At 44.7% G+C, this 24,132-nt stretch overlaps 1 protein-coding gene across 1 annotated transcript in view; it reads left to right on the forward strand.

Moving 5' to 3' along the window:
* Nucleotides 1–3,211: 3,211 nt before the first annotated feature.
* LOC125889154 (endothelin-converting enzyme-like 1) overlaps nucleotides 3,212–24,132 on the forward strand; it is an 82,270-nt gene continuing 61,349 nt past the window's right edge. Inside the window, exons 1-5 of the mRNA XM_049576905.1 lie at nucleotides 3,212–3,352; nucleotides 17,661–18,836; nucleotides 21,349–21,417; nucleotides 21,938–22,048; nucleotides 22,142–22,234. Of these exons, the coding sequence (XP_049432862.1) occupies nucleotides 17,979–18,836; nucleotides 21,349–21,417; nucleotides 21,938–22,048; nucleotides 22,142–22,234 (1,131 nt within the window). The 5' untranslated portion in view covers nucleotides 3,212–3,352; nucleotides 17,661–17,978. The remainder of the gene's footprint in view (nucleotides 3,353–17,660; nucleotides 18,837–21,348; nucleotides 21,418–21,937; nucleotides 22,049–22,141; nucleotides 22,235–24,132) is intronic.

Raw genomic sequence — 24,132 nt, forward strand, 5'->3', positions numbered from 1 at the left:
GGGAGTCACTCGTCGGCGCTTATTGGTTGTTTTTTTTATCTCAACCGAGAAACTGCTGTTTCACGATGTCACACGGATCAGTCAATTAGGTGCAGTGGCTGGAGTCCAAGGTCTAGACCAGGGTTGGAAATCAGCCTCCGGCCAAATGCTGGTAAAATATACAAGTGGCTGCTTGACTTGCTTCACTTACTGATAAGTGAAGCCAACACATTCTCACTCTGACCTCGTCACATATCGACGTCTGGTCATGGACTTTCCGCGTTGAGATATGTCATGCAAGAAGTGTTGGTTGTTGACCTCTTGGGATGCTGTGTCAACCTGTTCAACACCATGAATTTACATTTTTTCCTTCAACAACACACACATGGGTTGGGTTTAGGAGAAAAAGTACAGGGTTTAGCTTTGCCTACTCAGACTTCCGCCCCCTTAACTTTTGTTGTCGTCCCCCTGTGTTTCCCTCTGCCGCCACCAAGCACTGTTTAACAATAGTGCACTAGAGGGCAGAGTCAAAAGTTTGAGACGACAACAAATGAGGCTGTACCTTTTAACAGAAGCAGCACTGTAGACGTCCGTGGTTTGTGAGGTTGTTAAGCACATCGCAATGTACGGATGGAAAATTCGTCCCTATATCACTGATTTGTTCCATTCCGCCTCATTCTCGTCATCTCTTACAGTCATGACTGACTTGATCTACGCTACACTGTCTCCACTGTCTCTGGTGGTACTGCTCCGTTTTGTCTGTATCTGTAAGCTTTCAGAAAACGTACAAGTACGGAGGAAATGAAAGGCTGCTGTCAGCCCTAGAGTGGTCTCCTTTGGTCTGAATCAGGGACTCATGTTGTTCCAAAGTTGTATAATTGCATAGAGTTGGTTCCTGTTCTCACGGCAGCATTTACAAGAGGACCAGATCAAATGCCTTGTGTGAGAAAGCTGCTCTTGATTGGTCAGAATTTCCATGTGGGAAAAATCCAGGAAGTAAAGCAAACGTTGAAGAAGAGTACACTTGCAAGATAAATGTGACACTTTCTAATGTCACAATGGAGGGACAACTACGCAGGTTGATTTTAGCGCTGCTCATCGTGGACTATATTGCTGTCATTGTTCATTTTAGTCAAACCATACAGTTTGAAAACGAGGCGCGGCTCCAACTAGAAAACAATGTTTTGATGCATTGGATGTGCTGAATGTGCATATTAAGGCAGTACAGGAGGAGGTGCACATTAATAATCCTCCAGGACTGTAACATGCTCATGTTTAACCCAAACAATGTGTCATGTGACTGCAGTTGCTTCACATCCAGGTCGCAACACCTTCTCACCACAAACCAACCGCACCAGAGTTCCTTTGGAACCAGACTGAGACCACCTCTTCAAGAAGGTCTCGGTCCGGTTGTTTTGGTGCACACCTGAGTGTGATTGCTGTGTTCACACCTGCCCAAACGAACTGCACTTAGGGGGCAAATGAACTTGAGTTCACCTGAAACAAACCAAACAGGGCAGGTGTGAAAGCAGCCTAACTTTGAGCATAAATCAGCCTCAACTCTGTCTGTCTGCCGCTTGGTGCTGGGCAGGTAGCATAAAGTGGATTTGCCAGAGCCTCTTTACTGAAAACAGCTGCCTGGGGTTGATAAGAGCTGTGACACTGAACCAAAACTGAACCATCACAGTAAAGTTGTGGGCTGTGAAACTAAAACAAAGAGCTGAAAGGTGGTAAAATGCCGCGTTGAGCTGAGAGGATACGTCCTTGTGAGCAACCCTTCCACTCTCTTTCCTTTTTTAAGGTAAACATACTGATAGGTTCAGGTTTGAACCGACTTAAAATGTTTCTCTTAACCAAAACTCACCACACTGATGATGCCCGTCTCCCTTTCACCTGTCTCACTTGTACATGGATCCGATATTTCCACACCTGTTTCCCACCTTCGCCTGTCAGCTTCCTGTTTGAGGTCCGTGTTCTGTCGACCTGCCTGTTGCCTCCTGACCTGCTGCCTGTGTGTTACCTGCAGACCTGCCTCAGCCTGTTTGGACTCTCTCCCTGTTGTCGACTGTAAGCCTTTTAATTTAATACAGTGTTCTCCAGTATTAACTGCTCCTCTTCACAAGCCATATCCCAACCGTGCGGCACACTGCCTTCTTTTCTTCAGCATTTCCTTTTCATTTTATTAAAGCTTAAAATGAGTGACCTTCGCAATCAAGTGCAATTTCGTCTGTTTCATTAATAGGTCAATAAAAGATCAAAGATAATCTCCAGAATCAAGGAACAGTCGTCCCCTCATACGCTCCTCACTCTCACCAAACAATCGTGGTAATGAAATGGTCACTTAGTTACTCCGCTCATTTGCATAATAATATTTAGCCGACCTTTTGGTTTGATTCGTTTGGTTTGTGTGACTTTCAGGCTACATGGAGATTAATGTCTCTGTGGCTGATGTTTAGCGGGTGAAGATTTATTAAAATAGACTTTGTGATTGGGTAGAACCATAAAATGTTGCAGCCCCAATAATATCAATCAGTGGAATAGACTCATTAGTTTTAGGACCAAGCTGATTTTCTCTGAGCTGCTGGGTTCAAACCTGCTTCTTTGATACTTTAAGATCTGAAATAAAGGTGCTGCTGGCTTTATTCATTAATCATGTCCATGCAGGTACAGTGTGCTTGTGTTCGCTGTGAAGTTGTGACTTACTGTGATGGGGTACAGTGTGATCTGTTTTTCATTGCAGGGTTTAGATATCGTTTATCTTCTTTAACTGTGGATGGAAATATGTGTGTGTGTGTGTGTGTGTGTGTGTGTGTGTGTGTGTGTGTGCAGGGGTCTGCAGTGGCTCTTATTTGTGTGAGCTGAGAATGTTTGGTGCTGAATTGAGCATCAAAGGTCTTAATTTCATGGCAGTATTCTTAAAAATAGAATAACTAAGATTAATAACCTGTTAAGTGGAAGTACTTGATTCAGAAATAATAAGAAAATAAAATAAAGTTTGGCTCCATAAATACCAAATATTAAAAAAACAATGAAAGAGAATAATAAAAAACACAGCCGGTGGACATGGATTAACATCTGTTTAACTGTTTGACCATGTGTGTGTGTGTGTGTGTGTGTGTGTCTTACCTTGTTAATGAAGGACCCCCTCCCCTCTCTCCCTCCCTCCCCTCCCTGTCTCCCTCCTCCATACATCGGAGGCTGTGAGCTGCAGCGGCGGCAGAGAGCGGTGCGGATCCCGGTGTGTGCCGATCTCCGGAGAGGGACCGGATAATCCAGTCGGACCTTCAGTGGAGTGGATCTCCGCTATCTGCACACCCACAGCAGAGGCACTTTAACATTCCGACCAGGGGGATTTTTGGTTTACTCGCCACAGGTAGGCTGTGTTTTCGTTTCTTTTTTTTCTCCCACCACAAGTTTTCGCACATCGCTCCTGGCTGGATATCATCCACACCTCTGATGAGGACGCTGGTCCTCCTGCTGCCAGTGTGCTGCTGCTGTCAGGGTATGCCATAGCACGGCAGGCTTGAGATCCCTCCAAATCCATGTTTAGCCAGTTTTTTCTTAATTATGGGGAGTGAGGATGAAGAAAAAACTGCCACAGATTAACTTGGAAGTCACGTCTGCGCAGCCGATGATAAGATGACGAGAGATCCACTCGATTTTACGCACATGGTCTCACAGTTTTTAGTCTGATTTTTCGCGGTGTCCATGAACGGGTCCAGAAGTTTTCATGCTCAGTAATAAGATGCGTTAATTGGCCAGATGTTAATCCATTAAAAACAGAAAAATGTTTGTGTGGATGTGTGGAGGAGCCGGTCGGTCTGGAAATTGACTGCTGACAGTGTTTTATCACATAATACATTTATTTTTCTTCTATTTGTCACCATGTCCACGTTTATTTGCGTCCTCGGTGCGCCGGATAAAATCTATCCAACACCATGAATGCATCACGAGCAAAAACAGAATAAAATGGGCTGAAATGTGCATATGCGTAAAAGTAGAATTAGCAGCTGTCTGTGCTCACACCTCGTCTCCGTCTTGGTCTGCGTCTTTACGCGCCGCGAGTTCTTCCATCGCCCCAAAAAGTTTGAAATCATAACAGTCACTCTCTGCATTAGTCTCGACACCTTCACCCTACTCGCAGTTTGCACTTTGAACAGCTCTGTCCGTCGCTGGTGACGCGCTTTTCCTCGCTAGTACAGAACCTCGTTGGAAAACCAACGCAGTTTTTTTTTAATTCTTCGCGTATTGGTGAACTGATGCGCCTCACAGAACAAAACGTAAAACCCTTTCCGCACAACAAGGTTTAATTCGGCATATACCGCAACTCATGACTGCAGCTTTTATTTGAATGAAATATGAATATTTAAAATATCTTCCCTTCCCATAAACACACCCAGCGGTGCGCCCAGCACGGTAATGTACTCCTAATAGATGAGTAAAGATACCAGTAGGGTAATATCAAGGAGGGTTACAGGTGTGCTTGTAAAGGCTGTGGAAAGAGGGTGTTAAAATCCCAATATTTTAGGTGTAGTTTTGCGTGCTGCTCCAGGAAAATGAGTTTGGGGAGTCATAAAGGTTAATAGAGCTACAGTATGTCAGGCTCTGTACCTGCTATTCAAAGGAGGGAGAGTTCTTTAGTGTTAACTGTTCTCAAGCTCTTCAGTTTTACTAATAAAATAGAAATAAAGAGCCCATTGTGCTCCGTAAAAACACTTTTTAATACTGCTGATGGGGGACATTTCATACACAACACTTAAAGAGATTTTAATAGCCCCACAAAGGAAGTTCTGCTCTGGTACCAGCCCTAAGAAGTATCTCCTGGCTCTATGCAGGACCCTTGAGCTGTGTGTCCAAATCTGTAGCCCATACAAACACACCGTGGCACTCTACTGCAGCCTCTGGCGACCGGCGATAAGGCTCAAGGGGGCCGACTCCCACGCTGAACCCTCTGTGTGCCGTGAAGCTCTCGGGGCAGGCTCTGTGACCACTTTGATTAGGGGATAATAAACCCATTTATAGAAGGCGCTCAGGTGACGTAACTCGCCCGAGAGGAGATAAGAGTAGAGAGTTTCCTGCTAAGCCCTTATTTCTGGCTGCTTCCACCAAATATCATCACAAAGTGCAGAGGAGTTTGCTCTCAGTGAGTTCATGTTAATGGCTGAGTTGTGGTCTGCAGCGACGGGAACGTTCAGAGTTTGACATGTGTCGTTGTGGTCAGTTTTGAGGACGACACCAAACAGATGGTGCACTTCCTGTGCATTTAAACAGCAGGGGCTGCATGTTGAGGGTGGAGCAGGTTGTGTGTTTGGTTACAGACCAGAAGATGGGACGTGTTTTTGTAACTATTGATCAGACAGTGAATTATACCAACAGTCAGTATTAACGGCAATCTTTATGGTCTTTTTAATGTGCCCTCCAGCAATCGTTGGCAACTTTGCAGCTCTGTTGCCAGACAATGTTGACTGCAGGTGACTGTGCGTCTCAGTAGCAACAAATCTGAAGCTCTCTCAGACCACAGGGAACAATTTTAATGTGTTAACTCCCAAAGCCTGTAATTCCTAAAACAGTGAGAGTCTGTGGCGATAATAACTCACCACACCTCACGCTGATACACTTTCCAGTGAGCAGCAACTCTCAAGGAATCACAGGAAACAAATCAACACCAGGAAAATATTCACCTGCACCTGTAACATTATTGAATCAATCAACTCGCGCCGCTGCGGTGTCACAGTGTGACGCACTGTTACATCCAGCCATTTGCGCACAGCTGATTTGCAACTGGACCTCCTGCATTTATGCAGAGAGAGCTGCGATCCATCTGCAGGAGCTCTTTAACAGCGATGTGAACCCGCCCCATCAGAGACCTCTGCTTATTGATTACCCATTGATCTTCTCTGAGGATTTATTATCAGTGGTTAGAGAAGCAGGAGAAAGCTCCGCCCGGCACATGCTCCCTTCACAAAGTTAAACATCCTCACGACTGGTGACACTCACCAACCTCACAGCGCTGTCAGATCACTGCTCGATTCACTTTAATTTCTTTCTTGTTCTTGGCTGTCCTCAGACCCTCACAGTGGATCAGGGACCTAAAAAAACCTTTAACAGGGAAAAACCTGGTAGAAACCTCAGGCAGAGCATATGCGGAGGTAGGCGTGTATGAAGCCAGTTCAGCTTACTCAGGATATCTTTTCGTTATCTGGAAAACTGGTACTACACAGCTGGTTACTTCAGTCAACTCTGAGTTTTCCTGTCCAGCTAAAAGCGCGTTCATGTGAAAGAGGAGGGGCTGATAATTGCGAGCGACATCATCAGAACCATGAATGAAAAAGGCTGCTTCATATCACGTAAGATGAAACGGTAGGGAAAGCAGTAAAATGTCAGTGGCGTGGGAACAACAAACTGTCATCTTAAAATGCAAAATGTAGAAATATCTATAATACTGTATGTTGCAGTCATGATATCAGGAGCCAATTAACAGTGTGTGGATTATTTTATTATTATTATTTTCATGTTATGTCATTTTCCTAGTTCTCATTGTGTTGGTTGTGTTGAGGGTTTTCTGTTTGTCTTCCTTGTTTCATGTTATTCATTTATGTTTAATCTGTTTCCTGTTTTATTTTGTAGATTCTCTCCTCATGTGTCATGTCCAGTTTTACTTCCTGTCTTTGTGTGTTTTCCCGCCTGTTTTCTGTCACACCTGTCTCATTAGTCCGTCCCTGTTCCCAGAGTCCTCCCTTCACACCTGTTGTGTATTAGTCTTGTGTGCTCCACCCTAGTGTTCCCCACCACACCCTTGTTGTCAGCCAACCCCCATTTCCCTCGTTCCTCCCGTGTCCTCCTCCTTCAGCTGTGTCTCGTTCTTGTGATTAGTTTTCTGTGTATACATATATATATACCTGTGTGTTTCACTTTGTTCCTTGTCAGTTTGTCTGTGTTCCTGGTGTCATTTCCTGCCTGGTGACTCGTGCTCTGTTTGGATTTCTCTCCTGAGTTCATCATGTTACCCCGGTTAGTTTTCAGTTTAGTTTTGGTTCTTCTTTCTTTTACACTTTCAGTTACCTTGTTGTTACCTCTTGTTGCCTACTGCTTTGCATCTGGGTCCTCTCCTGAACTGAGATAGTAAATATCTTACATGTACATATTAATATATGATAGTATAGTCTGTGACAGTAATGATCATATGTGTATAATAACAGCAGAAGTATGACTAATGATGGCAGCAGCAGCAGGAGGCATCAGGCAGGACCATGGCAGCAGCACAACCACGACCCATGATCCAGGCAAAGCTGCGATACAAGTTAATCTGCGAGACAGTGGAGCACAAAGGCTCCATAGAAGAAGTCGAGTTAGTGACATGCAGAATAGGACATGAATGTTAGCAAATAAAGAGAGAGGGAGAAGAGGCTCAGTATGTCATTAGAAGTCCACGGTCTATGTCAGCCTAACTAGGGGCTGGTTCAAAACAAGCCTGAGCCAGCCCTGACTATCAGCTATATCAAAGAGGAAAGTCTTAAGTCTAGTCTTAAATGTGGAGACGGTGTCTGCCTCCCAAGGCGAAACAGGAAGATGAGTCCACAGGAGAGGAGCCTGATAGCTGAAGCCTCTGGCTGCCGATCTACCTTTTGGAGACAGTAACCCTGCATCCTCAGAGCTCAGTGTTCTGGTGGGATAACAGGGTATTACGAGCCCTCTGAGATATGACGGAGCCTGACCATTTAGAGCTTTGAAAGTGAGGAGAAGGATGTTACAGGTTGTAGAGAAGCTAGAACAAGGGAAATTTGATCTATTTTCTTAGTTCCATTTAGAGCACATGCAATCTGGATCAACTTTAAAGTCATGTTGGAGCAACCTGATCAAAAGGAATTGCAATAATCCGGCCTGGAGGTAACAAATTCGTAGACCAGTTTCTTCTGCGTCCCTAACCTTTACCCTACATTGATGGCATATGACACCTGAAAATTAACTTAAGTCCAGTTGTGAAGTTGCTGCACTTGTTGCAGCTCCTCTAATATCAGTGCAGACTGGCAGGGTAGGAGCACAGGTTGCTAACGTTAGCTTACAGATCGCCACATTTAGAGAAATGATATGACTTATTTTTCCAGTATTATGCAGGTGAAAAAACGCAGTCCTTGAAGTTTGTTTTGTGTGGGAGTTTAAGGACGAATCCTGATCAACTATTACTTCGAGGTTCCTTGCTGTGTTGCTGCAGGCCAGAGCAATGCCATCCAGAGAGAAACTATATCTTAAGAAATATATTCCTTCTTCTACCGTCTGCCTCTCCCCCCTGTTAAATTTGAACCTTTGAACTTTTCTCTCATGTCTTAACTATATTTCAGCATCTATACCGGTTGGTAGCATATGTGGGAGTGCGGGGGGTGTAGGGCTGACCGTAACATTGCCATATAGTCCGGGGGCAGAGTGTCCCAGTAGGGGCTGTAAATTTTTACAGATGTTTTGAGACTGAATTCCCGGATTTTCCCAGAAAAAGATAAAATCACTTCTATTGTAATGGACAGCGTGCCAACATATCCTCATACAACAGTTCGTGTCATATCCTACAAGTTAGCACCCACAAATGACCGTACATACTTAACGTAAAGTTCACTAGCAAGGAACCCGCCACAACAAAATTGTAATCCAGGAGGTGCTAGTTTTTGAGGACTGCTGAATGGATGTAATTGGGGGGTGAAGGTGGAAGTGGGATGTCCTCTGTTAGGTTGTTAGGCGCTCAGTTAGGTTAGGTTGAATGAGACATGGGGAAGGTTTGCACCAGATTGAATAAGAAGAGATGAGGGGAGAAGGGAAGAGAGGGTGAGGGAATATTGGGAGGGATGAGTTAGGGAGGATGATGGATGAAGGGAAAGGGAGGGTCGGTCGAGAAATCCGAGACATACAGATCAGGATGGGTTGATCAGGTATAAGTAGGCTTGGCAGGTAATTAGAGGTGTGGTTGAGGTGTGGCCCTGCTCCTGAATCGAAGTCAACAAATTAACTTCATATATGCACTTAACAGTACGTTATGGAGGTTAGGTTTAGGCAAGCAAAGTCAAAACAAACATGGTGACTACGTACCTTAAAATGACTCAAAGTTCACAGGGTTCCAAACACTGGTCTCCTGGGGAAAGTCCTGTCTTTTGTGACCCATCCACCACCTCAACCTTCACCCTTACGAGTCCGTGTCCCTCTGTATTCTTAACTCCCATCAGGCCGTGATCGCAGCCTTTCAAAATATGTGGGTTATATATGAATTTCTGGTTCATTACGTGCATTACTTTTTGTAGGAAAATGTACAAACAGTACATGTGATTTATTTTCTTAAAAAAAAAAAGTAGATGAAAAGTAGTGTTAAGTCACACTTTGAAGATCTTGTGAGTCATTTGGATCTGATAGATCTTTCTGTCCATGTGGTGCCATCTGCAGGGCCCCTGAAGGTCCCTGGACCACACTTTGAGAACCCCTATAAGTGAGCAATTGATTGTCTGTTGTTGGGAAGATGTACCGGAAATGTTTGACAACTGACAAGACGCTATGTATCACCAGGGGTGTGTTTTTGTTGCATTTTAAGTGTCCAGTGTATGTACTGTGTGTGTGTGAGAGAGAGACAGAGAATGTGTGTGTGTGTGTGTGTGTGTGTGCAGTATTAGTATAAGTCTAAGATATTAGGCCCTGTCATGTTCGGTAAATAGCCATTCATCACGCACGCCTCTGCCTGTGATCGCACCCACAAGATCCAATCCATTAGCCATATGCTGGGTGTCCACTCAGAGTGTGATGGCGTGTATGTGTGTGCATGCGTGCATCATAATTTATTATAATGCATAAGGAGTTGTGACACATGAGAAAGTGCACCTGCATGTGAAACAGAGCCGGGGAGAGGTTGCGTGATGAGAGAACACATACATGAGCAGCAGCTCAATAATATTGACATTATAAGACATGATATGGAAGCAGTGTTCTCATGGTGACCGGATACGGTGTCACAGACACAGCATGTTTCTAATTGTGCGTGCGTAACAAGGCGGAGGACTGATGGATGGTAAGTTGAATTGATAATGACACCGCGCAGAGGCACGCCATCCTTTTTCCCCCATTTTCAGCCCCCATGGAATAATGCCCAGTCCCCTCTGCACCGCTCTGTCATCACTGCTGCTGTTGGCGTAGGGAGAGTGTAGGCAGATGGGCTACGTGTTGTCACCAGCCGCTTCTGTTCATCAGCCTCACCAGGACAGAGAAGTGACACGCAGGTGGTTCACACTGCCCCCTGTAGTTCCTCGGCCCACTGTCTAAGACTAAACAGCAGGGGTCGCTAGAGCGGTGACAAGACGACTCTGTCACCAAACAGAATGTTGATTCTGGATGATTCTGCAAAATCCAGAACTACGCACCAATGATCAGCAGAACTTCTTCTATCATTTATTTTGACTTTACACCACAGGATGCTGAGGCAGCTAAAGCTTACAGGTTAAAGTCTGGTGTTACAGCACCTGTACACCCCCCAGAAGACCCCTCCTAAAGGTAGACAACACAGGATTAAGGTTACTGTTTGTAAAAAAAAACTCTAACCTGCCAAAACAAAAGTAGAAGCCAGCCCCAGATTCATTCTTGTTTGCTGTTTGAACCCACTCTGTCTCTTGGATGCTTACAGTCTGGCACCTGGTCGCTACTTTTTCATAAAGCCCCAACCTCACCTGAGCGCTGTGGGGTACACGCCTATAAATGTCCAGAGCACAGAAAATAATAGAAAGAGGCAGAGGTTAGAGTCTCTGCGGGAAAACACACCAACACACACTGAGAGTGGGTCGTAAGGGATGATATCCTGAAATTCTCCAGCTTTGGAACAGACGTGAAGATGTCCGATCATTTAATTTGGACACCTCCCATTGTCATTCTTGGGCTAGTGAGTTGAAATCCTTATTGTATCTGAACATGTCATTTCGGGGCGGCAGTAGCTAAGTCCACAGGGACAAGTCCCCATCCAGACCACATATGGAGCGTGCACTGGTAGCTAGAGAGGCACCCTATAACTGCACAGAATTCAGGAGATTAGGAGTGAAGGGAAAATGAAATGTTGACACGTGGTATAGACCAAAACTACGAACTTATCGACACTCAGACAGTGGAAGGTTTAACCCCACCCCAGAGAAGGACAGAATGTGTTTGTTGTGTAATTTAGGTGAAGCTGAGATTGAGGTTCACTTCTTGTTTTACTGTCCTGTACATGAAGACATAATGAATGTACTTTCTCAGTAAATGACTTGTATTTATATTGATTTCTTTTGCTTGGATGATAATGAGAACTTTGAATTTTGTTTCAGAACGAGAACCTTTTTTGTGGCTGAATGTCTTTGCCAGGCCTGGAACAGCAAGCAGAGTATTTTGTTTGAGGACTGAGTCACTAAATAACCTGTACTTTGGATTCTTCACCTCAGTGTCATTGTAATGGTGTCTTGTAAAGCCATGAGGGTCGGGCACAGGTTTGTGTGCATGACACAAAAGTAAAAAAAAAAAAATCAGTCAGTTATGATGATTGAGAGGGTTACTGCTGCATGAGTCTGTGCAGTGTTTTGGGGGGAATTTTGCAAAGTATATCTTAAACCAGCGGTTACCAACTGGTGGTGACTTGTGAACATGTCAGGTTCGTAAAATACACTTTATTTTGAAGTACGGTGAATTTCCAGCACAGAGCTTTTATTTTGAAGTGCTGTTTTCTGCTGTAAAGTGAGCGACTAATGGACAGCTACTTGACAGAGACAGCAAACTAGCTCGACAAACTAATGACTGAGGAGAAATCTGGACCCACTGTCTTCAACTCCAAATCAGTGTACTGTCTAATATTCTTGCTGGCCAAATATGCCTCCTGCATATTTTAGATTTTTGGATCCATACAGTTTTAGGCAGCTACTGGTCTCTGTTAATTTCCAAGTATGAAAATCAATTAGCAGACTCTTTAAAAAATAAATTGCTTTTTTTTTCTCCTTATAAATGTTCTCTATAAATCACGTCTCCTGTGTTCTGCTTTGAGAAGAAAATTTTGGTTTTTGACAGTGCCCCTTAGATTTACATTCACTTGTTTCCATACAGCCATGAAGTCGCTTAATTTAAAGGCAGATTTGCATAAAACATAACGTCAGTCGGCAGATAATCACACAGACTAACAGCCAGACAGCGGCCGGCTGCACAACACAAGAGCCACAGACTTAAACAACCACATCAGCGTCTCTGCTAAAGTCTCTTTCTTATCTGACTTAACACACATGAACACGTCTGGTCCGCCCGTGCCAGGAAAAAGTGCACTGTTAGTGTCTGCTTGCAGGCTGGATCGCTAATTAGCTGCTCAGCTGCGGCACATAAACGGACCTGCAAATGTCACTTTGGTCCTGTTAGATGTTGGTGTGGTCCGCTGGTCCCCTGCTGGGGCTCAGCCTGCCAGCTGCTGTCAGTCAGACACAGACACCAACACGCCCCTCTGGCTGCTCCAGAAGAAACGGAGCATTTCTGTTATTTCCCCAGAGACCTCTTTGTGCTCCTATTAGTAACACAAAACATCTGACGAGAATTTCTGCCTTCATTTGGTCTTAAAAACGTCTTTAGATGTTTAATCAGTCACAGCGAACATCCAGTCTGTTGTGGCTGTTGTACAATCATGGCATGGTAATGCAGTTTAAGTGTAGATTGATTTGAGGAGTCTGCACTGTGTTACCTCATAAAATGAATGCAGACTTGATGTTTACTGTGATGGATTGCACAATTCAAGCAAGTTACAAGACTCTTCTAATAGATTTTAATAGTGTTTAAGAAAGCCATTGGGTGTCTGGAGTGTTGGAGGAGAGTACATCACTCCTCTGAAACACTGCAGTATAGTTTGCAAAATGGCTAATGCAACATGTGAGTCGGAGTAAACGGTGCTTTACGTTCCTGATGCATGTGAAGAGGCACACAGTAGTTCATGCTGTTGTGATGTGTGGACAATGTGTGCTAACATTAGCAGACATGACCGCATGACCACATTTATGTCCCCCAGACTCTCAGGGCAACGTGGATAGTTCAACTCAGGCTTTGCTCCCTACCTTGCTATGAGAGGGCTCATTACTTCAGCACTGGTACTGAACGTGAATTACACACTTCAGATGTATCCAATATGAAACTTTTCCCTGAAGCTGTAACAAGAAGAGCCCCGTCTGGCTTCCCACCAACAAACAGAGTCAATTGTGCTATCGCCACTGGGAGTTAAACCCCAAATCTCTGCAGCAGTAGACAAGAATTTTATCTCTACACCACCCATGCACTCGTTTCCATGTATTCTTTCTGTCATCATTCCCTTCTCCCCCTAAAACATAATAAACCACTCACCACCGATTTGTCGTTCCCTCGTGATTTGTACCACCTCTCACAGGATCAGATCCCCGCTGCTAGTCCCTGTTTACCAGTAAACACTCTTTCTTTCTTTCATTTATACTTCCTTTCTTTCTTTCTGTAACTCCTCTCTTCTTCCTCTCTCCCTCTTATCTACATACGGCACTCCCATAAGGAAGGGAAAGCTTGTTAAAGACATCAGTGCTGAAGTTTGCTATTCTCAGAGGAGATAACAGGGATCAATTTTCACATATCGCCCTCACAGCTTTCAGCAAGTTCACTGCATCCAGCCACTGAACACACACACACACACACACACACACACATTGGGACGGCGTCCAAAAAACAATTTGTCAGTCAGTCTCTCTGTCTAAAGGCTGTGATATCACCAGGCTGTATGCAGAGTGCAACAGCAGCAGCAAAGGAGAATGCAAACAGTTATAAAATACGTTGTCAGTGTCTGCGTTTGTCTGGCTGTTTTTGACATGAGCAGATATACACGCTATGACTCCTGTGTTTTGCAGGTCTTTGAGTCCAACTTTATCCTCAGTATAAGCTGAAACATAAATCTTAGAACCGGAGTGAGGCAGCGCACACCGTAGCATGATGCTAGTTTCAGAATGACGCAGTTATTTTCATGGCCAGCTCCCACGATGTGTACGTAGCAAATGTTCTTGCATGCACTGTGCCTCAATGGGCGTGTTTAAATGAGGTGTGGCCAGGCACATCGTTGGTGTATTGCTATCTTTGAGGCAGCAGAAAACGACTGCACCACTGACCGACAAAAAAACTCGTCTAATTCAAAATTTTCTGCTCTTCAAAGGTCGGACTCTGTTTGTTCTTCACATTGATCGTTGTTTGTTTCACTTAAAAAAAGGTCTACTTTGGGGTGCCGGTGGCTTAGTGGTAGAGCAGGCGCCCCATGTACAAGGCTGTCGCCGCAGCGGCCCGGGTTCAACTCCAGCCTGTGGCCCTTTGCTGCATGTCACTCCCTCTCTCTCCCCTTCAGGCTCATCTGTCCTATCGATTAAAGGCTTAAAAATGCCCCAAAAAATATCTTTAAAAAAAAAAAAAAGGTCTGCTGTTCTGAAATCGCAGCATGAATTACAGCTTCATTTTTTGTCAGATAAGTGTGTCCTAATTAAAAGAGATGCTGTGCACTTTAATGTCCATGACACAGCAGTGTATTTTCACTGGTTATTTCAGAAGCTGCACGTTTAGTTCTTTTCCTTTCTCAAATTTATAAATATGGTTTTTAGTTTTGCCGCTTAAATCTCCCACATTATTTGCTGCAGTGATGTTATTGCTCTCAGCAGAAAATGGCTCACCTCTCCAAGATGCCAAACCTGCCGTGTTAATAGCAGAGCGCCAGGTGCAGGCCAACACAGGTCAGGTCAGGTAACTTTATTGTCCCAAAAGGGAAACTTTTCTTGCAGTCAGGACAGACCATTTATAACAACACGGAATGAATAGTGCAATACATAAAAACAATAGAGTACATCACAATAACAACAATAAAAATAAAGTGCTAATTTCACATGTGCCTGACGTGTCAGAATTTAAAAGAGCTATTGCATGGGGAATAAAGGAGTTTTTACTTCTATTGCACTTGGCCCGGGGCACTCTAAATCTACGTCCAGATGGGAGAGATTCAAATTCCTGGTGAAGGGGGTGACTTGTACAGGCTAGTATGGCCCTGGCTTTGCGGAGGACCTGCTGGTCAAGTATAACAGCTAATGACACCTGTGGAACACCCAACAGCTTGCTGGCCACCTTCACATTGCTGTTCATGTTGTTTTTGTCCCTAATGCTCAGGTTGCCAAACCAGGCACTTAGGGAGAAAGTGAGGACAGATTCGATAAAAGATTTATAAAACATTTACATCATTTTCTTATTAGTCTCGCCACCAGACAATCAGAGATCTCCGCCTTCTGATAGTCTGGGGACACTCCTTTCTAAAGTGTGTTTAACACACCTGCGAAAACGGCCGGCAACAAAGCAACACCTCTTGCATTTTTGAAAAGGACACGCCTTCTCGGAAATGTGCGCTCCCCCTTTTCTCGTCCGCAAGGAAACAAGCACACAGAGAGCTTGAAAATGGATGCCAAGAGATTTAACTCCGTTTTATCAAACGTGTGCTCATCCGTGAAGAAAATATTTTTTCCAGCGGATGTCTTAGTTACAACATGGTTGAGCTAACTGGAGTAGTTTCATGTCGTATCCGACAACGGGAGGCTTTTAACAGATAACGTCCTGATGTTAGCTTTGCTGCTGCTGTTAGCTGTCCCTGTCAGCTGCAGCCACTGATGCTTTCTAGACATCGTGATTTCCCAAAACTGAATAAATACCACACATAGCAACACAAAACTGCTTTGCTAGCTCAATCATGTTGTAACTAAGATATCCGCTGGAAAAGATATTTTTTTCACGGACCGTTTAATGAGTTATTACCTATTACAGACACCGCTAACGGCTAACAGCTAACGGTTAGCCCAGCTAAACGTGCACACAGAAATAGTAATGTTTGTTCAATCATTGTGTTTATAGACTTTACAACATCGGATTAGTCTAAACGGTGATATAGTGATGTGAAAAATGTGATACGTAGGCTATATATATAGCTAAAAGCTCTGCTGGTTTTCTACCCGGACTACAGAGGGAATCGCCTTGTTGTTGACAAGGGACCACCCTGCAAATTTACTATTGGTTCTGCAACGTAGGGAGTTTTTTTAAACTCTGAAATTGTATCTGCCCATCTAAACACAAAATCAGGGAGAAAGACATCAGTCTTTAGTTAAGCAAAGCGTCTAAAGACTGACTTGTGAGTCTATTTTCTTATCAACATTAAAAGAATTTAACTTTCTGAGAAAGTACAATCTTTGCCGTCCCTTCTTGCAGACCACATCAGAATTTGAGTCAAATTTGAGTTCACTATCAATGACTGTGCCAAGATACTTGGTTTGTTTTACAAATTCGATATTGTTACCTTTGATGAAGGTGTGTGTAGGAGGGGCAGATGATTTCCTTCTAAAATCAACGGCCATGTTTTTGGTCTTCATAGTGTTTAACTGAAGGAAAGCCTCGTCACACCAGTCTCGCTCCGAAGTCGTTGAAAACTGTTGCTTGGTCAGTGATGTCCGGCATCAGACCCCAACGAAAAAGCCGTCCTTTCACATCAGCATGATGCGCGACCAATCGCCATTATTGTTTACGGCATCTGGCGGCATCGGGGGGGAACACAGCAGGACAATAATGAAAGTTAAGATGGCGGAAGTCTGAGTAGGGCAGGTGGGAGGGATGGTGGATGAGTCCAACAACCACCAACTTTCACCTGGGAGGCCGCTCTTCACTTCCTGTAAGATTGTAAAGCCAAACCTTGTTCTTTTTTCCGAAACCCAACCACATGTGTATGTTGTTGGAGGCAAAAAACGTCAAATTGCGGTCACATACCAACGTAGTGCTTTTATTTTGAAAGACAGTGTATGCAAACTGTGCATTTCCTGTGAAAACAGAAGTGTATTTTGAAAACAGACAATGCATGTAACAGGCTGACACGGCGTCCCAGAACGTCAACAACCAACACACCCAGGGTACCTTGGACGCCATACGTGGACGTGTCCATGACCAAACGATGATATGTGACGAGGTCAGAGTGAGAATGTGTTGTGCAGGCTCACCTGGCCTTTAGAGCGAATGAGAGATGACACTTTGATTGGTTGAATTCATGTTACGCCCAACACACACCTATGATTATGCGGTGTTTAACTGGCGTGCAGTTGACTACGCCCTGAATACACTTGCGCCATAGATGGTTTAAATAGGACCCTGTGTGCACACATGATTGATACCGTGGCAGCTGCTTGTAATGTGATAGCTTGTTATTCCTTTAAAACCTCCACAGAAGTTAAGCGATGCCCTCTGTGCTGTCCAGTGTGTGTGTGTGTGTGTGTGTGAGAGAGACAGAGGACATAAATTCTCCCTGTCCTTCTGTAATAATAAAAAGTTTTACATCAATTTGGACTGACACAGGCTAAGTTATGGTGATTGCCCCACCTATCCGTGCCCAGCTGATGAGGCTCAGCTCTCTGCTCCCGTCTCCATTGATCCACCCAGAGCCGTGAGTCACCTGGGGACATCGTCTCCCCGCAGGATGACTATCACCAATCAGTCCCAGAGCTTTAGCCGACCAAACAACAGGACGAGACAAAGCGGGGGAAATGTGGCCAAAAAGATGCTGTTCTCTGCTGTTATAATCACGGATTCAATTTCCTATCTCTCTGTCGACTTACAGCCCTCCACTATCTCTTTTCTATTTTTATCAACAGGTCACCTGTAACTGCTGAAGAGAGGGAGGAGAGGAGGACAAATGGAAAAGGAGCAGAGGGAGAGGGGATGAGAAAGAGAGCGCAGGACCCATGAGATTCCTCGTGCACAATGGCAGCCCTTCGCTCTGCCGGCTTCTGATTTGAAAAGAATAAAGGGGACTTTGCCTAAAGAGGGCCGACAGGACTTTGACATCACATCAGTGTTTTGCCCCGCAGTGGGAGTCCTTCGTTTGTCTCAGCAGGAGTAATCATGAACATAGAATAACTCCTCTGCCACCTGTCTCTGTGTACGCCCTGCTCCTGTGACAGTCCACTGCCATGGAGAAGACATACTCACTAACTGCCCACTATGACGAGTTCCAGGAAGTCAAATATGGCGGTCGCTACAGCAGTGACATCCTCAGCAATGGCATGACCCTCCACCTGGGGGGCAGCCTGGACCGTCACATGGGGCGCGGCCGGGGAGGGACCCTGTCAAACAGTCGAAACAGAGATCTGAGCAGCACCAGCAGCGGCGGAGGGCTTCCTCGGTGGAGCCGGAGGGAGATCTGCCTCCTGTCGGCGCTGGTCTTTGCAGCAGGCATGTGCGTCATCTTGGGCAGCATGCTGGCACTCAAGTACATTTCCCTGGAAGCCCAGCAGGACCCACAGTGCCGACAGGACTGCCAACGCAAGCGCTCCCTGCTGCGGGCGGCGCGCTTCGTTCAGGCCAATATTGATCCGACCATCCAGCCCTGCCAGGACTTCTACTCCTTCGCCTGCGGCGGCTGGCTGAGGCGCCACGGCATCCCAGAGGACAAGCTCAGCTATGGCATCATCACCGCCATAGGGGAGCACAACGAGGAGAAACTACAGCGCCTCCTGCTGGAGCCCATACGCAGACGCAGCCCCAGCTCTGCAGAGCGTAAGGTCAAGGAGTTCTATCGGTCCTGCGTCAACATCCAGGAGATTGACAAGCTGGGCTCTGACCCCATGACGGAGGTGATAGACAGCTGTGGGGGGTGGGACCTGGTGGGGGCTCCTCCGGGTGCTGCTGGGTGGGAGAGAGAGGGTGCCCCGCAGAGGCCGGACTTTAATGAGCTGCTGTACAGGACCCAGGGGGTTTACAGCACCGCCGTCTTCTTCTCCCTCACCGTCAACGTGGACGACAAAAACTCCTCCAGGAACGCAATCAGGGTGAGGAAAAAGTGTGTGTGTGTGTGTGTGTGTGTTATCCTAGAAATGTGACCGTCTCAGATGGAAAAATGTTACAATAAGCACAGTCACAGGACACTAATGACATTCTTTTGGGATCATAATCAGCTTCTTTAAGGAATACTTCACCTGCAAAATCATCGTTTGAGTATCAGTTGCTCACCATGTGTCTCAGGAAAATACATCAATTAACAAACTCTCAGAGTCGTATTTATCCAGATCAATACTTCCCACATGTATTTTTCTTGAAAAGCTTCAATATAAAACACTTCAATCTACAAGTGGCATGTCCTGAGCGTGCGCCTGTGTATGAGCTCCACTTAAGCAGAGGTCAAACGTAAGCACATGCCCAGAAACACAACTCAGCCATGCACGACACTGGTTGTACTAGAGTGTTTTAAATCATAATGTTTAGTGAAGCTGCCTGTGTTTGGGACGTACTGAGCATACGACTGGATGAATGAGACTTGGATTATACTGCACAAATTGTGGGAGAGTTTTTAACATATGTTTTGATACAGTTTTGCTGTTAAATGTGGTCCCTGCTCAGTGTGTCCTCAGACAGCGGTTCATCTGGTATCAACTACAAATGACATTACAGTGGCATGCAAAAGGTTGGGCAAATGAATACAAGATAAACTGATCTCTAAAAGGCACAAAGGTTTAGATGAAACATGCTTTTCAACATTTTAAAGTTCGCCCAATGTTCACAAGGCTCCAAACCCTCAAGAAAGTGTTGTGTTTTCTAACCCATCCACCACCCCAGCCTGCTTTCTTAGTCGCTTCCTTGTGTTCACCCATCAGAGCATTGGTCATATGAACGAAGCCCTCCAAAATACTTGGGTTGTAATACGAATAACAAATAATCTGCGTGCATTACTTTTTGTAGGAAAACGTACAATAGTTTTATGAGAACAACCTCCCCCACTCACTTCAGGTCAGTAAAAAGGTTTGCCGTTTTTGGATTCTTCGCTCACTGTGGAGGCATGCAGGAAAATAAAAGTTTTCTTCACAAATTCAACATCACACAGGGTGAGCACTGATACATAAATGGTCATTTTGTGGGTGAATTATTCTTTTAAATTGGAGAGACTGAACCTGGGAACACATCTGTGACATGATATCCCAAACTCAAGTTTCACTGGCCGGCTTTTTCCAGAGCTTTCTTGGGAAGTCTCTTCAGCCAGTGGAAGTTGCCTGTTATCATAAGACCAAAATTCTGCACTTCCAGTCCACATAAAGACGCCAAAACTACTTTCATTTGCTTAAAAAGGCTGTGACGTACAAATGAAAGCTGCAGCAAAAGCTAGTAAGCAAGCTTCGAGTATTTTTCCTTGGAGTAAAAGTTTTGTTTCAGTTTTTATAGACTGACACTGAGGTTTGTAACATCTGGTCTGATGCACAGTTTGACAAAAAGTATAAATAACTAGGGGTGTAACGAGCCGACGATCTTGATCAGTATATTGATTTGATGATGGACGATCCAGTGTCATTGATGCAAAGTGAAAACATTGATCTATATCTATAGGATACACTTTTATTTTAAAAGTGTGCGCCACAATGAAACATCAGCAGGCAGTCAACAAGCAGCCGAGAGAAAGACGAGGATAACGTTATTTACTTGGGAATAAATTAGCAGTGTGGAAATATTTGTAAATAATTGTATAAATATACATAACATTACCTGCCTGGACAGTGATCTAACTCTGCTAACTTCTCACTATAGCAACTGAAAAACGTTCATGCAGGCTGAAATTCAAACAGACAGAGGCGGCAGCTTCTTCTGTAATCGATTGTGTTAAACGGGCAGATAATATCGTCTCATATCAATCACAGACCCCTGAATCACATCGTATTGAAATCATATCGTGGCAGACTTTGTGATATCAGCAAATATCATATTGTTGTCCAAAGAATCGTTATGATATCGTATCATGATGAAACCAGTGATTTACACCCCTATTAATAACCAACACACATCAGGGGAAACGACCAATATGGACGCTGGCATTTAAAATCATTAATCTCACAGACTTTACATGAGCTCTGAAGAAAGATCCCTGCTTTGAGCTTTGAAACAATACATGTGTCGAATAATTAAACCGGCTTAAAGTGGTTTGTTTGGCTTAAGAAGAAGGAGAAGTCCACAGAGGAAAACTTAATCCTTCAATTTATCTCAGAAACTTTAGCATAGAAAAACTGAAGATGCACACTTTGACAGTGACAATATTAAAGCTGAGTGATATTAGCTGGGGTTTAATAAAAGATAAATATCAGTCTGCCCCAACATGTGGGCATTATTTATTAAACGTTATAAATAATTCAGAGTGTACAGCGTGTTGAACGGCCTGTAAATGTTGGCATTATTACAGGTTATTGAAATATTAACCAGTCCTTTGGATGTGCGTCTGCTGAGGGCTTAGACACACACATGTGACGACATGAATGTTGTTCCTGTGTGAGCTGCTGACTTTGTGTGTGTGTGTCTGTGCAGATTGATCAGGAGGGGCTGACGCTGCCCGAGAGGAGTCTCTACCTGGGACAGGATGAGGACAGCGTGAAGGTAAACACGCTTCCATAACTCCCTGTTTAACTCCTCCCACTCTGTCGTTACCATATATGCTTCAGTCTCCTCTTTCCTTCCTTCTTTTTCTGCCTTTTTAGTCCAAACACTTATCTAAACCCTCCTGTCTCCTCCTCCTTTTCTATTTCCTCCATGAATTACTCTTTTTTTCCCCGCCTACGCTCACTTCCTGTTTTCTCCGTCTACGCTTTCCCTCCCTCCTACCGTGATATTTCCCCTCCCTTACCTCAAATTTGACCTCCGTTTGGCTCCTTCTCTCCTTCCTCCCCTCCTCTCTTCCCTTAATCCCTCCTTTCCCTCCTTCACTCCTCCTCCGTCAGTCCGTTTGACTCGTCTCCTTCTCCTCTTCATCAATCCACCTGTTTTCCTCTGTCGCCCGCTGTGCTTTTGTTATCCTGTCCACTTTGCCACATGTCACACCCCCCCCCCGTCACCGGCTGTTACTGATGATGTCGCAGCTCCCCCTGTCTATTAACGCTGATGTCACTGTGCCTCTCAGATCCTGGCAGCGTACAAGGCCCTGATGGAGCGCTTGCTGAGCATGCTGGGAGCTCAGAACGCCACGCACAAGTCCAAGGAGATTATACAGCTGGAGACGCGTCTGGCCAATGTGAGCTGATTGCGTGTGTGCGTTCATATGCATGCGTGTGTGTGTGTGTGTGTGTGTGCGCGCAGTGTTGAGTGAAATCTCCTCTCTCTCCAGATCACTGTGTCAGAATATGATGACCAAAGAAAGGACATCAGCACCATGTATAACCGCATCACCCTCAGGCAGCTACAGCGCATCGCTCCCAGTGTGAGTACTGCACACACACACACACACACACACACACACACACACACACACACACACGGCACATATACATACCCAGCATTTACAGCTATGTGTGTGCCATGCATTTTCGGCAGAAGCAGACGTGATGGATTAAGATTTGAACTCCAACTGAGCATTTTAAGTAGTGTGGTGAGTGTGGGTGTGTGTTTGGGGAGGGGGGGAGTGGCGACGCGCACACACACACACACACACACACACACACATATAGAGGCCTAAGTGACTCACAAAAGCTGTCCGCCCTGCAGCGGTAGATGGGGAGGTTGAGGGACGGAATGAAAGAAGTAGGTAGAGAGAAAAGGAGAAAATGAGGAGACATTGGGGGGTGTTGGAAATGATGGAGGGGAGAGGAGAGGAGCGGGAGGAGTGGGGGAGATGCAGGCAGGGAGGGAGAGGAGAGGGAGGAGGCTCTTCTCTGAAGCAGCGGGAGCACCGACACAGAATGCTCAAGATGTTTCACGGCCGAGGGAGGGACGGATGAGGAACGGAGGGAAGGACGAGAGATGGGAACTGGGCATGTTCTGAGAGGAAGATGAAGAGTTTGATTTTCAGCTTGTCAGCCAAAAACTACATAAACTGTAAAAGTTTAAACATGTGAGGAAATAGAGCGAACGAGACACTGACAAGAAAAGGAGGGAGGCATGGACAGAAGCAGATTAGAGGATAGAGATTCAACCAGACACAATAAATGGCTCCAGTGTTGCTGCGATTTGTTTGCTTTAACTTGGATCTGTGGAGCAAACTCGTGTTAAACCCCGAGGCTCTGTCACTCAGTGTTTTAATTCACTGTAAAAAATCCAGTTAAAATTACAAGCATGCTGGCGTGCAACTAACTAAACAGCAAAAAAACAACTTTCCAATAAGCACAGTAAATGGCAAGAGATGAAACTTAAAGTAGAAGAGATGACTGGTTCAAACATCATCACTCTGGTTAATTAGTGTTAGTCGTGGTTATCAGCGTTATAGATACAGGTTAGAAGGCTCCTTTTACACCAACTAGCATATTTAGACTGTCAGTATCAGCTGTTAAACGGCCGTGTTTGATGTGCGCTGACACGTATATGAGCTGATTGTCATCAGGAGGTGAAACAGATGGTTGATGACGTGACATCCTGGCGAGACGGCTGCCAAGCTGCAGACCACTGCAGAATACTGTTTGAGACCAACAAGCAACAAAACTAGCTGTTTATAGGGATGCACAATATTGGATTTTGGTTATCTGATATGCCGATATGTAACTAGTAATTTGACCAATAACCCATATCGTTATATCCACTTTTTCCCTACCCTACCCCCTTCCCTTTTAGTGATCATCAAGTTTCTTCTGTAGCAAAATTGACATCATATTATACATGCATACTCTTAACGTGACGGCCCACCAGCAGATGGAGACATGAAATACAATACTTTTCATTGTATGTGATATTCATTCATGATGCAAATTAAGACAAAGCATTTTTACGGAAGTGTTGCATTCAATTTATTTATTTTTCTTTTTTTTTTTGGTGTAATTTTTTCCCTGTTTTTGTGGTATTTTTTTCTGTTTTTTTGTGGTATTTTTTTCTGTTTTTTTTTTGGTGGTATTTTTTTCTGTTAGCTTAACGTTACCTGACAACTGAAATCATGCCCATACACGTTTGTCAGCTAACATTGTTACAACCTGTTACTATGAGCGATAGGCCTACACTAGAAGGAAAACATAGCTAGATTATCATACCCTGTGTGTAACTAATTACGTGCCTTACCCTTATTGATCCCATAGTTGAAATTGTCTAGGAGCAGGAGCACGGATGCAAAATACATCCATGAGCAGGAGTCACCATGGATGCAGGGGTCACTTGCAGGTGCCAGGTGGGAGCTTC

This window comes from Epinephelus fuscoguttatus, linkage group LG5 (genome assembly GCF_011397635.1).
Source record: "Epinephelus fuscoguttatus linkage group LG5, E.fuscoguttatus.final_Chr_v1".
In the NCBI taxonomy this organism is placed as follows: domain Eukaryota; kingdom Metazoa; phylum Chordata; class Actinopteri; order Perciformes; family Serranidae; genus Epinephelus; species Epinephelus fuscoguttatus.